Source organism: Phascolarctos cinereus, unplaced genomic scaffold (assembly GCF_003287225.1).
Source record: "Phascolarctos cinereus isolate Bilbo 61053 unplaced genomic scaffold, phaCin_HiC Scaffold_1;HRSCAF=81, whole genome shotgun sequence".
Taxonomy (NCBI): domain Eukaryota; kingdom Metazoa; phylum Chordata; class Mammalia; order Diprotodontia; family Phascolarctidae; genus Phascolarctos; species Phascolarctos cinereus.
The window spans coordinates 171,062,649-171,081,316 of NW_027555514.1; the positions used below are offsets into that span (position 1 = coordinate 171,062,649).

Genomic DNA, 18,668 nt, shown 5'->3' on the forward strand with positions numbered 1-18,668 from the left:
GAAGTTGACTTTCTCAGGGTCACACCACCAAGATATATCAGAGATGAGTCTTGAACCCAGATTTTCCTAGCTCTAAGGCTTGCCCTTCAACCATGAATCCATTAAAAATTAATATTATATAATAACTAGGCCTTTAGTACTATTCAGCAATTCTGTTACTCACTTCATTTAATCCCTATAACATTTTCCCCAACATACATTTTAGTTTTTTTCTACCTTATTCAAGGCAGCTAGGTGGCTTAGTGGATAGAGCACTGGTATTAGAATCAGAAAGACTTATCATCTTGAGTTCAGATCTGGCCCTGATACTTACTAGCTGTGTGACCCTGGGAAAGTCACTTAACCCTGTTTGCTTCAGTTTCCACATCTATAAAATGAACTGGAGAAAGAAATGACAAACCACTCCAGTATTTTTGCCAAAAAAAACTCTAAATGGGGTCATGAAGGGTTGAACACAACTAATAAACAACACTTTATTCAAGTTCCTAGTTCTCTTTATACCTTCCACAACATTACTTTCTTTTTTACCAAGAAGATAAAGGAAATGAACTCTTTAGCTTCCTATGCTCCACCTCAAAATATTACTGTTGTCACATACTACCCTCTACTTCAGAATTTATCTATATGTCACCTCTTTGCTATTGTGAATACTATTCTTTTAGCTTAGAATTCTCTTATCTCAATCTCAGCCTATGAATCTATCAAAATCCTACCATTCCTAAGTCCTAACTTGTCATGTCTTCCATAAACTCCTCTAGTCATCCTATCAGGCAGTGAGCTCTTCTTTGGAATCTTTCTAGTACTGGCGGATAACGCTTATATGGCATTTATCACATATTGGCTCTTGTTGCAGTAATTTATGAACATCTCTTAGAAGTAGTGTGATCTGAGGAAAAGAAAACCAAATTTGTAGTTAAACAACATGGATTAAATCCTGACTGTCATTTGCTACCTATATGATCATCTGCTAGTCATTTAAGTTCTGTACTTCAGTTTACTCATCTCTCAAAGAACTAGATGATCTTTTTGGTTCTGATCTAAAATCTTATGATTCCTATGTAGGAAAAAAAAATCTAAATATAAACCTCCTAGACATAGACATATGTGTGTGTGTGCATATACGCATATAATGGGCACCTGCAGTGTATAAACATGTGTCTACACACACATGCAGGTACTCACATATGTATTATGAACACATGTTACACATATGTGGACATATCTGCCTACACTCATATATGTGTGTGTTTGGATTCAGTTCAACTCCACAAGCATTTATTAAGTACCTACCATGTACAAAGTACATGTGATAGCTACTGCAGTAAAAAGACAAAAATGAACCAGTCCCTGCCCTAAGAAAGCTTATATTCTATTGGGACAAAACAACATGGGCACAGATAAGTAAATACAAAACAGATAACAAAGCAATTTCAGAAGGAAAGGACTAAAAATAGCAAGAGTCAGGACAGGCCTCTTGTAGGACGTGACACGAAAGGAACTCGAGGTTCTTTCTATAAGGCAGAAGGGAAGAATGTGTGTATTCCAGCACTGAGATGGGATATAGAGTGTCACATATAGGCAGTAGTAAGTAGACCAGTTTGGCAAGAATGTAAAATGCTTAAGGGTCAATGATGTGTAATAAGCCTGGAAGGAAAGGTAGGAGCCAGATTGTGAAGGGCTTTGGACACCAAACAGAAGACTCTCTGTTTTATCCAAGAGACAATAGGGACTCATAAAAGTATTTTGAGAAGGGGAGCGACTTTGTAAAAACTGTGCTTTATAGATATCAATTTGGCAGCTTTGTGGGAGATAGATTGAAGAGAGGAGAGGCTGAGTGCAGGGATATTAATTAAGAAGTTATTATAATAGTCCAGTTGAATGTTAATAAAAGCTTTAATTAGGTGTAATTTGATTTAATTAGGTTAGGGCTTGTGTGGATAGAAAGGAGGTGAAAGAAAGAGATATTATGGAGGTAGAATTTACAAGATTTGGCAACTTATTGGATATGAGAGGTGAGGGAAAAGGAAGAGTAAAGTTGATTTCTAGGTTGTGAATCAGGGTGATTAAAGAAACAGTGGTACCCTAGACACAGAAAGGGCAATTAGGAAGATTGGTAGGGGGTTTTTTTGGGGGGGTTTGGGGGAGTAACAGTTAGATTTGATTAGACATGTTAAGTTTGAGAAACTTAATGTGATACCTATCTGGAGATACTGAGAAAGTAGTTGGAGATTCAGGACTGAAGGTCACTAGGGAGATTAGGACTCAATATGCAAATCTGAGAGTCTTGTTAAGCTGATGAAATCAATTAGAGAAGATGGCCCAGGACAGAGCCCTGGAGTATACCTGTGTATGGGGGAATGAAATGTATAACGATCCAGCAGATGATCCTGGAAATATTAGTCAGACTTGTAGTAGGAGGACCAGGAGACATCACTGTCACAAGAACCCAGGGAAGAGAGAGTAGCTAAGAGGAAAAGGTGGTTAGTTGGTCACTCAGTAAACAATTATTAGAGCATACTATGTACCAAGCACTCTGCTAAGGGCTGGGAATATAACGATAGTTCCTGCCTTCAAAGGAAAGCACAATATAATGGGGGAGAAAACAAGCAAACAAATATGTATAAACTATATGTGTATGTATATATATGTATATTATATATATATCTAATATAGTTTTGTTCTGTATATATTCTATAGAGCAAATAGGAGATGATTAACTTTTGTCAGTCTCAGTTTCCTCATCTATAAAATGGTGATATTAATAGCACCTATCTGAATAAGGTTGTTGAGGAATGAATGAGGTAAAATATAAAGTGCTTTACAAAATTTAAAAATCTGTATAAGTACTATGATGATGAAGAAGATGATGATGATGGTGATGATTATAATTTTTATTTTCTCCCTTTGGTGTTTGGGAGTTGGAGAGGAAGGGGGCCTTTGGTTTTTCTCTAGCTTGGTAGTCAAGTAGGTTGGTGGCCAGAGGCAGAGGCAGGAGCTGGATGCTGGATTGAAGATGCCTCACAGGGTCTAGAATAATGTACTGCATCCAAAAGTCTTTTAATAAATATTTGTTGAGCGAATTAATGTAAGCATCCATGCTCAATGTGTCAAAAAAAGTAAAAGTTAGGCAGGGTCCCTGTGCTTAAAAGGCCTTACTCTAAAAGTAGAAATAAGAGAGACAAGCATCTCAATATAAATGTGTATGAGTAAATGCAGTGTTTTGTACATTTAAATATCTCCCAGATAACTCCAGGCTTGCTCTAAAATAGTATTAAAGTACAGGAGATATGTTCCTAATTTTTTTTATTTGTAACTTCTCTATACATAGCAATTACAAGAATGGCTTAAGAGTTATGAAAATGTGTTACAAAATGGATAGAATTATTCAGAGAGCATCCTGGAAGAGCTGGTACATAAGTGCTAATTTAAAGAGAGATTACATAATATGAGAAATAAGAAGACAGAAGTTCTCCCATATAATGATTGGCCAAAGGTCAGAGTTAGAAAAGGGTGTAGTGAGTACAGTGATAGAGTAAATAGGGCTTGTCTCATTTGAAGGCAATTATGATATGTTCACATTTGACTCAGAAAGAAGTCTTCAGAGAACTATTTAGGAGAGTGATGTAGTTGGAGTGAGCATAGAAAATAATTTTGTTTATGATCCGAATATTATTTCTAAATGATTGGAGCTTGAGAAATCACCAGAAAAGGTACTGTAGTACACCAGATATTATAGAACCATAATGAGAAAATGAATTGGATAACATAAAAAAGAGGAATTATTTATCTCCTAGAAGTAATTGGTTTTTGATTTTGTCTAATTTGCCATCATCAGATATCTGTCCTATCAGAGATTAACTGATCATATACAGGTAGGATCCCAGCAAAAATCTCTCAACTTCAGGTAACCCTGCTTTCTCTCTAACTCAGCACCCTCTGTTCACTTGCCTACAGATCTGCTAAACATAGTTCCCTAAAGGAGAAGAAAGACATATTCTTATGCTGTATTAATTAAAGCAGCTAGATGTTGCAGTGGATAGAGAGCTGGGCCTGGAGGCAGGAAGACCAGAATTCAAACCTGGCCTTGGACCCTTACTAGCTGGGGGACCTGGGCAAGTTTCTTAACTTCGGTGTCAGTTTCCTCATCTATAAAATGAGGGATAATAATAGCACCTCCCAGGCTTGTTAGGGGATCAAATGAAGTAATAATTGTAAAGCTTTAGCACAGTGCCTGACCCCTAGTAAGTGCTATAAAAATATTAACTATTATTATTATTAAATCATTTATATGTATAGACCTTTAATGGCATCATAATGAAAATTGCTACAATAAAATATTCATGTTAATAAGGTGGTCAGGTGTTCTAGCATTAGCCATTCACACTCCATGTTTTCCATACAAAGAAAGCTAATGAGTTAAGGGGATAGTTGGTCTTCATTGAACAAGACTTTTATTTTCATCTAGTGTAGTAAGTGCTTAATAAATATTTAGTCAACTTTAGTTAGATATGTTATCTAATACAATATAAAGTCTTGGAGAGCAGGGACTGTTTCCTTTTTCTTTGTATCAGCAGTGCTTTCCCCCACTTCCCCCCTCCACCTTTCACCAGATCTGTGATTTAATTGGTTTAGAGAACTACCTGGTGAGAAAGCTCATTCCATCAATGTAGATTTAATAACCACTCTGAAAACCAGCCTTAAAGAGTTGCCTGGGACACTAAGGGGATAAATGGCTTGTCCAGGATTATACAGTCAATATGTATGAGAGGAGAGACATGAGCCTAAGCAATCGATCAACAAATATTTATTAAGTACCTACCCCATGTCAGGAATATAAATAAATGCAAAAACAGTCTCTTGCCTTAAGAAGCTTATGTTCTAATGGAATTATATAATGAATATAAATAGGTACATGCAAGACACATAGAAAGTAGATGTAAAGTAACCAGGTCATTCTAACTCCAAGGCCAGCTCCCCATCTATTTTACCGTGCTGCCTCTCATAGTAGGCACTTAATTAGTTTATTAACTTTAACTGAAGTATTATCTCTATAACAATCTTTATAATGCTGTTCGTTTATTACTTATTGAGTCTTCTACATGACTATAAAGTATTTTATTCTTTTATTTTTCTAATAAGGCATGTGAAATCCAGAGAAACTCAATAATTTTTCTAGGTTTCATGTAGAAAACTAGATATCAGAATGAAGAATAGAAACAGCTGCTTGGAGGTATCCCCAGTATTCAAATTGAAAACCACAATGAATCTCAATATTCCGTTTTCTTTGGAAATTCAGTCTTTTTCTCTCTATATTTTTCTTTTTCCCTTGCTTCACTCCTTTCCAGTGTTCAACTTTTTTAAAGGAGCCTTACTATTTAGTTCCTATTCTTAGTATCCTTCTAGGACCTAAAAATGTACTCTGAAAATTGTGCGATTTTTACTGAAAGTGCCAGAGAATAATATTCCAGAGTGCTGGATAAATTTATAATTCCTACTGTAGTTGAAGCCCAGATCTTTGGGCTTCTATTTCATTGCATTTTGATAACTACAAATAGTTTACATTTCTCTCGCAGATACCTACTTTCTGTCATCTGGTAGAACAAATTTGCAGCTAAATCAAAAATTCGTGAAGATTATGAGTTTTCCTAATCCTGGATAAAATGACATTGCTCACTAGTATTGATGCATCTTTTATCTTAAACTTATTTCCATATCTAACATGCCACCCTTTACATGAGCATAGTCTAAAAATTACCTCCAAGTGGCATGTATGCTTTTTGAAGATATTTTGCTCTTAGTAAATAAATGACATATGTAAAAAAAAATAACCCATGAAAAAAAGTCAGGTGTAAGATTCACAAGTATCATGTTTCTTTTCTTTGGAGGTCATTTGTAGCATTTGCTCTAAAGTTGTAAATCTAAAAGTGCTAAATGAATATAAGATGATTATATTGCTTTTAATTAGGGTAATTAAATATATGTATATCTCACTTTTTTTATTTGTAAGAGCTTTGTTGCTTAAATTACAAGTTATCCATTTTTCACATTTTGTGCATTTTTTCAGGACTTGAGAGAGACAAGTTTGATAATAAAACTGTATCATTTGAGGAGCACATTAAGTCTGAACACAATATGTGGCATTATTTGTACTTCATAGTTCTGGTGAAAGTTAAAGACCCAACTGAATACACTGGACCTGAAAGTTATGTAGCTCAAATGATTGCGGTAAGTCATCCAAAAATTTTAATGTTGAATTTTAGTGATTCTGTTTTGTTTTATAGTCACTTCAGGTTTTGCCCAGTCCCATCTTCAACATGGAAGGATTCCAAAAATGGTCACTGAAAAGTTTGAAATGACACTGCTAATATAGAAGGAACACTAGTACTGATTATTTACATATTAATCAGTCAACAAGTTTTTTTTTTCTTAAGTGTGTATTGCTATGTTAGGCAGTTGGGAGACAGAGAAAAGAAAAGAAACAGCCCCTGCCCTGCAGAAGCTGACATTCTCTAGAAAGAAACATATTTACATGCATTTGACTAGGATAGGGACTGGACCTGTAGTTATTTTGGTATAGGGAGAATAGTGCCTCAAACAATGTAGACTGACACCTTCTCTGCCACTTATATTTCTTAGATTGTTGCTAGAGCACCAAGAGGTTAAATGACTTGCCCAGGATAAATGACCTCACCAGTGTGAGTCAGAGCTCAGGAAGCCAGGCCATGCTGACTCCAAGGTTGGCTCACTAGCTACCATACCATGCTCTACATAAACAAGAGGCAATATGATATAGTGAATAGAGAGCCTGCCTTGATATTGTGAAGACCTCCTTGCAAGCAATTGATTCTGACCTGACCAGTTGGATGTATGACTGTGGTTAAATTTTTTGATCCTCTTAGTGCCTCATGAAGCTTTCTAAGATTATAAATTATAGCTGAATTGCCATTGGTGAAGAGAATTTCTATACCAGAAGTTCCCCATACTTATTAAATAACAGCTCATAGCTAGCTAGATCAATAGATACACACGTTTAAAATGCCACAATAACTGAAAAAGACTGTCACTTAGTGTGGTTGCCATCTGTACCAGTGAAGGAAGTACCTATACCAGCAACATAAAAAATTCTTGAGATAGAAAAGTACTTGGTGATTACTATTGTTCCTATGAGCTAGATGAGCTCATGAATTTGGATATTCCCTCCCATGATACAAATCATAGCTCATCCATGCTTGCCTTTTTTTTTTTTTTGGTGCAACTCATATCCTCCTCTAGATTCACTGAAGAGGGTTTACTGAACGTGCTCAGAACCTTCCTCACTTTTTCCTAACACTTCAAGGTTATTAATATAGCCCTTGTATTGTCCATCAATTATCCCTTATTTTGGACTTAGGAACAGCCCATCTTTTGTTTCTAGGACACATTTCTTTGATGACATCCTTTTGTACAGTATGGTGTATACAATATGGTATTGCCTGCCTCTGAGCTTTTCCATTGCTGTCTGTGTTACTCATTTTTAATTCTTCAGAGAAACTAATTCTCCATTCTATTAAAGGAGATGACAGTTAGACATATTAGAGGAAAGTCTTATGCAAATGAACTTGCATCCTGGGTTACATATACAAAGTAATTTTGGGAGGGGCTGCCATAATTTAGCAACAGGTAGACTTTTATTGTAAAAGTGGAGTTATGAATGAAATTTTAAAACTATATCATCTGATACAACTTTCAAGGGGTTATATAAAGGAAAACAAAAAGGCTTAAGTAGTTCTTAGGAAATGATCCTGCCTATATTAGAGAAATCAGAAAAGCTAAGTTTTGGGATGCCATGCCTCCCCCTCCCCCAAAGTTTTTACCTCAACTATTTGAATTTTATTCTTTGCTATTATATTACTTGGCTGGAATTCAGGAGACTTGGGTTTTAGTCTCCATCCTGCCACTGCTTTGCTGTCTGACCTTGACCAAATAAATCCCTTAGTCTCTTAGGGCCTCAGTTTCTTCATCTGTAAAATGAGGGGGTTGTATAAATTAATCTCCAAGTTTCCTTCTAACTCTAACAATGTGAGTCTATAACTATGAATATTTATACCAGCATCCACATTAATATTCATGGAAAATATATTAATCTTTTGGCTCTGGGAATTGGAATTTTCTGATAGAATATACTAATGCATTTTACATTAGTCTAAATGGTAAGAACTCTGAACTGTAGGGTCTGAAAAATTAACAGAATTTTCAAAGCATAGTTTTCTTGCCTTCAAACTCAAAACTAAGATGTCTGTTAACCAAAATTAAGATGGGGCACCTTCTGAGACCAGAGCTTCAGGGTTACAGAAGCATAGAATCATTTGAGTTTTTTTCCTCAGCCTCCATTACTGATAAGATTAAAACCATTTGATGTGAACTTCCTTAGTTCCCCATTTGTATTCCCCCAAACTCAGCAGCATCATTTCTTTCCCTGTCTTCCCTGTGAGAAGAGAAAAGGTATTACTTTTCTTCATTAAGGCTAATCCCACCAATGGCCCACATAATGTCATTCCCTCCTACTTCTACCTTTAGAACCTTGCTCCAGCAGTCATCCTTTCTCATTCTTGCATCTTTAATTTTTCTCTTTCATCTGGCTCTTTCCTATTTGCCTAGAAGCATGCTCAAGCCTTTTCAAAGGTCCTAGCCAGAGAGAGAGAGAGAGAGAATATAGTAACTGTTTCATTTTTGTATTGAATCCCCAGCATCTAGCATTGGGTCTAGCATATAGTAGGCACTTAATAAATGTCTTATTGATTGATTGATTGATTCTAACCCATCCACCTACTGTCCCATTTTATTTTTCTCTCGTTTACCTTCAAAATTCTTTGGATGATGTCTGTAACAGGTATCTCCATTTCCCCACTTCCCATTCCCCTCAATCCTTGTAATCTGGCTTTTCTTCCTCGAGTATGACTAAAGCTAATCATATATTTATTACCTCATGACACCAACATGGTATTGTTTTGTGTTGCTAATTGACTCATTTTTACTTAAGTTCTTGCCATGCATGTATATATATTTTAATGAAGACCTATCATAGAATCACAAAATTTCAGAGTGAAAGGACCTCAGAGACCACCCACCCAACTCATAACAAAAAACATAACAACCTGGTCTTCAGTTTCCCTCCAGTGTGTGGGAACCTACCGCCTTCCAATGCAGCAATTTCACTTTGTTAGCTTTAGTTAGAAGGAAGTTTTTCCTTATAAAAAGCTCAACATGTCTTTTTGCAATTTCCACCCACTGCTTTTAGGTTCTGCCTCTTGGGGCCAAACAGAAAATGTTTGATCCCTCTTCCACAGGATAGCCATTTGGATATCTATTATATTATCCTTTTTTTCTAGGCTAAACAACTTTTGCTCCTTTAAGCAATCCTAATATGATATAGATTCAATGCCCATTCCTTTATATCCTGGATATCCTTCTCTAAATACTCCCTAGCTTATCAGTATACACTATGGTACCCAGAACTGAACACAGTACTCTGGAGGTGATATAACCAGGGTGTAGTATAGTGGGACTGTCCCCTTCCTATCCCTGGAAGCTATACTTCTCTTAATGTAACCCAGAATCATGTTAGCTTTTTTTTTTGAGTGTCATACCATACAGTTAACTCTTAATTGAGCTTGCAGTCCACTGAACTCTCCAGATCTTTTGCAGACAAACTGCTGTCTAACCACACACTTGTGTATGTATGTAATATACTATGTACATAGATATTCTGTACTAGATTGTAAGATCTTGAATGTTAGGGATCATTTTAGTTATACTGATTCATATCTCTTTCTCTGCTTAGGAGAGTGTTCTATGAAGAAATGAATGATAAAATGCCCTATATATTGCAAAGACAACTGGGTTTGGAATCAGAGAACCTTGGTAGTAAGGACCTAGTATTAAGTCCTAGCCTTCCAACTTGCTAGCTCCTTTTCTCTGGGCAAGTCACCATACTACTCCTGAGCCCGTTTCCTAAATTATACTATGAAGGGCTTGAACTCTATTGTCTTTTTGAGGATGAATACCATATTATCATTATCAGCCAGGACTCAGGGCAGTTTCCTGCTTAATTAAATTGAAAAGAGACCCATTTACCTACTCCTTTTATCCCCAATTACATGTGGGATAAAAAGAATCAACAAGTTTCCAGATGTTCTTTTGTCATTCTGCAACCCCAAAGCAATTTTGTTTAGTTAAACCATATTTTCAGGTCATAACTATTGGAGAGGAAAGTATTTTGGCTCATCAAAGACACAAAGTCTTTGGAAATCTGTGCTGCACATGCAGCACCCATTATCACCATTTGCTATGATAATTTCGTGTCACATCTATGAAATTAAGTGTTCTGATTCTATTTTATAATTTATACTAATTATATAATTGGGTATAATTATGTAACTGCTCAATATTCCACTAAAACCTAATTTAAAGAGCTAAAAACTTCATGAGATTTTAAAAACTTGTTTACACTTTAAGGAGGACAGCCTATTGTTATTCTAAAGTTGGATCAAGAAATCAACATATCAGTTCTTCGCTTTCCACATTATGAATGTTAATATGGTGGGAGATTCTTAAGCTTCTAGGTAGAGACATCTTTGCTTAATCTCTGGCCAGAATTCTTTTATCTTTATCTCTAATTTCTATGTGTGTTAAATATATGTATTACTATTTTTTTTTCCATGTAAACAAATGCCAACTTTCTAATCCAATTTTATATTTGGGAAATGGTGATTAAGGGAGGCATGCACTGCAAGTCAGTGGTAGAACCCCAAATTAAGTCGTTGTCTCCTAACATCTCCTCTAGTACTAATACCATTAAACTATAATGCCATTTTGTAGAAGAGCAAGAGATTTTCCAAAGTTATATTTTAAAAATTCATGTGGCAGAGGGGAGATAAAATAAAAAAGGGCAAGGTAGGTAGTTAATTTGTTCTCCTGACAAAAATGGTGTACAGGTTGCCATCTGATGAGTCAGAAATTGTAAAGTAATGTGGTATAGTGGAAGGGGCACTGTATTAGTGTCAAGAAAACCTCAATTTAGATTCAGAATAGTTATCTTAAGAAAGGCACTCCAACTCTATGGACCTTAGTGGAAGAAGAAGAAGAAGAAGAAGAAGAAGGAGAAGGAGAAGGAGAAGGAGAAGGAGAAGGAGAAGGAGAAGGAGAAGGAGAAGGAGAAGGAGAAGAAGAAGAAGAAGAAGAAGAAGAAGAAGAAGAAGAAGAAGAAGATGAAGAAGAAGGAGGAGGAGGAGGAGGAGGAGGAGGAGGAGGAGGAGGAGGAGGATCCATGCTGTTTCTACCCTTTAACATCTAGTTCCATTAAAACAACAAATCAACAAGCAGTATGCACTGTGCACTTATATAGAAAGGGTCCTTCAAAAGCCCGTTCTACAGTCAGGGTACAGGTTTTTCTTCCTGCTTTCCTGATGATTGAATAGGCAGAAGGTGATTGCCTTATGATGACAGGAAGGAAAGAGATGAACTTCAACAGCAAAGATGCTTTTACAGAGCCAAATGGAAACATGAAATTTCTCCCAAGGACTAAAATCATTCCAATCCTCTTTCTGTTTTCAAAAGAAAGAAAAAAAAATCAACCTTTGTTATATCTCCAAAGAGAAGTCTAAACCTGCTTTCAGAAAAGGACTAGGTAAATTATAATGAAGAGGCCTGGCCAGCTAGTAAAGTAGCTAACTAGAAATGAAGGCCAGAAATGTAGAAAAACATTCTTCAGAAGGAAGTGAACTGGGGCAGCTAGGTGGTGCAGTGGATAGAGCACTGGCCCTGGATTCAGGAGCACCTGAATTCAAATCCAGCCTCAGACACATAACACTTACTAGCTGTATGACCCTGGGCAAGTCACTTAACCCCATTGCCTACCTCCCCCCAAAAAAATGAAAACAAAAACAGAAGGAAGTGAACATAGTAGATTTTGTTTTTATTATCTTTGGTTTTCTTTAAGGACTTGGACTTTTTAGCTACTGAATAATACTAAGTTAAGCATAGCTGATACTTTTTTGAAAGGCATATTTTCTTCCATAACATGAAGACAATCTTTCCAGCTGCTTTATATTAAAAGACAGTAACAACCAAAAATCATGCAAAAATCCATGTTTCCACTATGTCAATGTTGCATAAGTTTTTAGTTTTATTCAGAGCTCCTTTGAATTGGAGGAATACTTGAATATGTCATAGGATCATAGATCTAGAACTGGAAGAGACATCAGAGACTTCTATTCCAACCTCCTGATTTTATAGTTGAGGAAACTAAGGCCCAAGGAGGTTGAGTGACACAAGGTAGTAACAAAGCAATAAATGAAAGCATCACCAATTGCCCAATGGACATTTAAAACTTAGAGACATCATAAACTCAGTAAGTCTAAAACTGAGCTCATTATCTTTCCCTCCAAAACTTCATTACTTTTGTCTAAGGTCATACCTTCAGCCTGAAAGAATGGCAACACCATTCTTCTAGTGCCTCGGGTTTATAATCTCAGCATTATCCTCCTCTCACTGTCTTTCACCCCATGTCCAATAATTTACCAAATCTTGCCATTATTGTCTTCATAACATCTCCCTGATCTAACCTAGCTTATTGCAACAATCTCCTAATTGGGCTCTCTGCCACAAGTCACTCAATACTAAACTCCATCCTATGTACTACTGCCAAAGTAATTTTCTTTAAAGGCACATCTGACCATGTGACTTCTCTACTGAACCATCTCCAACAACTTCTTATTGACTCTAGGATAAAATTCCTCTGTTTTGGTATTAAAATGCTATACAACCTGTCTTTCCAACCTCATCATATATTACTCCCCATCTCACACTCTGCTAGTCATCCAATTAGTTATCTCTGTGTTTCTCATTCACAACACTTTATGTCACATCTCTTTGTACCAGCTATCCTTCATGCTTGGAATGCATTCCCTCTTCATATCACCTCATAGTGTCCCTCTCTTCTTTATGATGCAGCTCAGACACCATCTTCTTCAGGAGTCCTTTCCTAATCCCCCTACCAGTGTCCTTCCTTGTTGTATTCAACTACTTTGTCTATATTTGTATTTATTTATCTTATATTTATTATAAATTAAATGCCATATGCATTTTTATATGTACTTGTCTCCCCTCTTAGAATGTAAGCTCCATGGGAAAAGGGAGTGTTTCATTCTTTGTTCTTGTATCCCCAGTGCCTAGTATAGTGCCTGGCATATAGTAGGCCCTTGTTGATAGATTGATTTTATGCACTTATTATGTGCTAAGTTCTGGAAGTACAAATACAAAAGAATGACAGTCCCCATTCTTAAGTAGCTCATACTGTAATGGAAAAGACCATACATATATGAGGTTTCATTGGTAAATCAGATGGAAAGGTCCTATGGTTCTTGGGGTACAGTGGAAAACCAGATGGTAATGCATCTTTTTTAATGATATTTTTACTGAAAAAAAAACATTTGTTACTGAATTTGAACCATTTGACTGTGCTAAAGGAGTTTGGTGTCAAGAACTTTTTTTTTCTGGGCTTTTTGTACCTCTAGTTCCTGAAGACACAGAGTTCTTATCAGTTGCATAAGTAGTTGCCGCATATCCCATCTCCAAAGGGAGTTTAAGAAGTGAGATCTGTACCTGGGTTTTCTGACTCCAGAGAGAGTATTCTTTCCATTGGCCCATGTTGCCTAGATAAAAACAAATCACAGTCAAGGATTTGTACTCCTGTAGTTTCTACTACTGATAAAAGGAATTATAAAGGAAAAAAATGGTGTCTGATCTGAGGATCCTGAAATGGAAAAATAGCCTCTTATCAGTAAGTTTACCAACTCTGAAAGGTTCCAGGTATCCTGTGATATGTGGAAGTATGAGTATATTGGACATGGTCATTTCCAAACTCAATTTTGATAAATAAAACCGAATCATGTGAATGTAACAATACAGAGTAGCAGAGGGTTATTCTGATCCATCTGTCCTTTCATTGAATATTCAGGGCAAGATGAATTTGCTTCTGTTTTGTATGTTGTGACCTCTTAGAAACAAAGATGCATCCTAAAATATTTATTTTAAATTTATAAAGGGATATTCATATCTGTGATTTCCATAACTTTAATAAAAAGAATTTATCTTGTTGTTATAAGGAAAAATTTAGTTTCCCAATTCTGGTCATTACTGTAAGATCTTGTTCAAATCTCAGTTGGCTTTCTGGAATAATAATGTTCACGTTGTTAAGACTGGTACATTTACTCTGAAAGTTTGGCTTTCTTCCAAAGGATAACAGATGCTATCAAAATGCAAGTTGTGGGAAGAAGTAGTATATCCCGTAAAGCCATACAACTTTTATTTAATGACTTTTAGAAGACTGACATAACCCATATCTCCTTATGAGTAATTAGTTTAAAGAATAATTACAGTGAAATAACACTATTGTGTTAAGGTCCTGCTGACAGTCTAATTTCCTTGGAAATATAAAGATAGATTAGCAGGAATATCATGGTGCAGTAGAAGGAACAATGGATATGGAATCAAAAGGTCTGGGTTCAAACTCCAGCTCTGCAAGTTAGTAACCTGTATTACTTGGGCAACCTCTCTTGATCTCAGTTTCTTCGTGAAACAATCTCTAAGATCATGTCTAGCTCTAAATTTATGATATCTAAATTTGTCCAGCCACTAACAATCTTACCTAATAATGGTGAGGACTACTAGCTGACAATCCTGTGCCCACTCTGTTGGTTATATATCCCCATTCAATACCAGAGGTCACTGTGGTAAAATACCAAGCTCTCTGTGGTTCTCACAGAGCTGGCTACCTCTTGGAAATTCTACTCATTTTATGGGGGTTGGGGGAAAGAAAGAAGTCAGGGCTTATGTGATTTATCTAGGGATGTGGTATATATAGATTTATTCAGCTCCATCATTTTGGCTTATATCCCTATCCACTAGGAGAAAATTCCACATGCTTTCCTTAACTTCTTAGTTTCAATGGAACACTGACATATATCATAGAGTAGACCATATTTTCATGGCATAACTAATTCTTTAAACATAATCATAGAAGCAAGAGGACTAAAACTCAAACACATTAGCAAATAGCTTTCATGTAGGCTGGGTTTCTGATATCTTCCCAGATCCAGCAGCCCAGACCTTTTTGGGTCTATGGGCAAGCAAACCTCAAGAGTTTAAAGAGATGGAAGTTTAGAGCTTAGATTTAAAACCATCCTGTTGGTCACTCTAATAAAGAATGAGTAAGCAGCCTCAAGGTCTATCTACTTATGGCCAAACTTTGTGTGTGTGAGTGTGTGTGTGTATATGAGACCTCTAAGAGGTCACAACAGACAAAACAAAAGCAAATTCATCTTGCCCTGAATATTCAGTGATAGGACAGATGGATCAAAATAACCCTGTGCTACTCTGTATTGTTACATTCATATAATTCAATCTTCTCTCTCTCTCTCTCTCTCTCTCTCTCTCTCTCTCTCTCTCTCTCTCTCTCTCTCTCTCTCTCTCTCTCTCTCTCTCTGTGATTTGGGGACCCATCTGGTCTCCATCTCCTTTTTTGAGCGTAGCCATCATATTTCAAATCAGGCGTTAAGTCCTCCTTCAGCCATTTTTGTCTCCCAAGTTGGTCCACTCTGTCTTTACCTCCAACTTCATGAGTGCCTTCATGAGCCTGTAGCTCTTTAGAGGTGGGCATAGCCTTGCTGTGTCACAGTCATATCATGAGAAAACAGCTTTAAGCAATTTTGATGGCTGTTTTGTCTTGTTTATCCTCAAATTTCCATGCTGACCACAAACTGACTAACCTCCCTCAAGGTTGATATACTTTCTCCCACATTCCTCAGTCTTCTTCTACGTATGTAGCCCTAGGCTTACATCTAGTCATGTCCTTAGCAAGAAGGAAGGACCAACAGGACAAAATCAATATATAATTTTGTCTACAGGAATTTCTGAAAATAAAAAATCTAAGAATTTTGCCTAATTGACTGATTAATCACTAGGCCAGCATGTTTATTAATAAAAGGATAACCATTTGCCCACCTCTCTTAGACCAAAGACCCTCATGGTGGTGGGTTCACAATATGCCCTTCAAAGAGTAGGTGTTCCCCAGGGTGAGAATCAACTCTGATTGGTTAACAATTAATAAGAGAATGAATATTACAATGAGGGGCTGGACCTGAATTTTAATTATGCCATCCATCTCTAAGTTCCCCTCAGCCTTGGGCAATCTTTTCAAAGAATTTATGCCCCACCCAAGCCTGAGCAGAACACAAGCAGAACACAGCTACTTGACCTGGGTGGAACAATTTCTTTATCAGCAACACCCTTCAAGAGACTGAACTTTTGAAAATCAGGACTTTTAAAAAAAGGGGAGGACTCTGGATCTCCCCAAATCATTGATTATTAATAATAATTTTTCTTAAGAGGAAAGTATAGCAAGTATAGCAAGAAGAGTATAGAAGAAGTATAATGAACTGGTAGATACCAGTCCTATCACTTCACACTGCACATAATCAGGGATAATAAAGAGTTCCTTCAAAAATGCTAATTGTATGTCAAAGGAAAATCAAAGAGAAAATTAATAGGGAAAAATCCAAGATTATCACTGATGTCAGGAGGTTGGAGGCTAAAAGAAGAAAACACAGAGAAGAAAGGGAAGAATGATGATCACTAAACATTTCAAACTATGTAATATACATGAGATGCTTCCTGTAGAAAGTGATGTTGGATCCACTGAAGAAGAGGAAGCTTTTTTGTTCCAAGAATGATATAAAAATCTACAACAAAAATTGTTAATATGGAATTGAAGAAGCAAAGAGAGAGTGAGAGCACATATGTATACTAAATACCTAAACAAACTGCATCCTACAGTAGGATCATATAATTAAGAGCGGGACAGGACAGTCCAACACCAACTTTTTACAGATGAGGAAATTGATGTGAAGTGATTTTCCCATGAACATACAATTAGTTAGTGCCATAGCTGAGATTCACTCCCATCTTCTTTGACACCAAATCTAACACCTTTTTGAATATACTATATTGCTTCTACAAAGAACTGGCAGCTGTGATTTGCTTTAGATTAGCTATGATTTGCTATAGAGAATAGGAAAGATGCTGAAGTATAGGGCAAATTTTATCCTGGTGAAATCCTAGTGCATGTGTTTTAATAGATGGTTTGTGAGCATTTAGAAAGGGAATTGATTCACTGTTGCTTGCTTTACTTTTTTTTTTGTTTAAAACATGATTCTGTTTACAACTATATGATAAAAGCATAGAAAGCATATCTATAATAAAATGTTCACATTTATCAAATATTTTATGATTTATAAAGTACTTACTTCATAACAACCCATTAAGATAAGTATCATACCTAATATTTCCCTCATTTTGCAGCTGAGAAACCAAAGCATAGAGAATTGAATGATTTGCCTATGGTGACACAGCGCAGAGCCAGGAGTTAAATCCAGTTCTTCTGATTTCAAGTCCAGTACACTATCTATCTATTGTTTAAAGTCTGCTGTTGTTGTTAAGACTATTTTTTTTAAATGAAAGGGAAATAGTGTGGCATAATAAAGAGAGTGCTGGATTTGGAGTAAAGATAACATGAGTTTGAATCCTGCCTCCAGAGCTTAAGCATATAACCATAGACACAGCCTCAATTTTCTCATATGTAATATGGAGATAATAATATCAGTAGTACCTGGTTATGATCCAATAAAAGTAAAATATCTTTTATGGACACATAGTATTGAATATAATGAATATAGGAGAACCTGGTATAAAATATCCAGATATTCTTATCTGACAAAATAAGAAAATATGCTAATTAATGAATTTGCTAGTTGTAATGTCCCCATTTCATTAAAATACACATAAGAATAAATTGATACTTATATTTTAAAATATGGCCTATGTATCAGAAGTGACCAAAACCCCCTCCAAAAAACCCCACCCTATATATTTTCATGTTTTTCATTGGCATGAGCTGTGTAAAATGACATATATTTGAATATGACTTCTAAATTTTACTGACCTGTTTATTGTCCACATGACTATACCTCATTCTCTCTGGCTTTCTAAGTTTTACTCTCTGATCTGGAAGCCATGCCTTCAAAATCATACAAGTGAAATGGCTCAAAGGGAATTAGGAAATTTCTCTTGCTTTTAGATTCTCCCTGTTTTGGAAGCTTCTGGAGAATTTCTGTTTCCAGAGCTTGTAGTGGAGTAGCTTTCAATAGCACTCAATTCGGTTGGAAAAATGTGATTTTTTTGACTGATCTTTTATTTTTTCCCCAAATACAGGTCAAGAAAATTTTTAGTATTCATTTTTATAAGATTTTGAGTTCCAGATTTTTCTACCTCCTTCCCTCCTCTCCCCTCTTCTAAAAATGGTAGGCAGTTTGATATAGTTTATATATGTACTATCATATAAAAATATTTCCATATTCGTCACAGTTGTGAAAGAAGAAACAGATCAAAAGGAAAAAACATGGGAAAAAATAAAGTGAGCGAAAAAAATATGCTTTGATCTGCATTCAGAGTCCACTAGCTCTTTATCTGGATATGAATAGCATTTCCCTTCATGAGTCTTTGTACTTGTCTTGGATCATCGTGTTGCTGAGGAGAACTGAGTCATTCATAGTTGATCCTCACACAATGTTGCT

At 36.1% G+C, this 18,668-nt stretch overlaps 1 protein-coding gene across 1 annotated transcript in view; it reads left to right on the plus strand.

The window, feature by feature from the left end:
* ITPR2 (inositol 1,4,5-trisphosphate receptor type 2) overlaps positions 1-18,668 on the plus strand; it is a 509,346-nt gene that overhangs the window by 454,639 nt on the left and 36,039 nt on the right. The window contains exon 55 of the mRNA XM_020965011.2: positions 6,065-6,225. Within this exon, the coding sequence (XP_020820670.1) occupies positions 6,065-6,225 (161 nt within the window). The remainder of the gene's footprint in view (positions 1-6,064; positions 6,226-18,668) is intronic.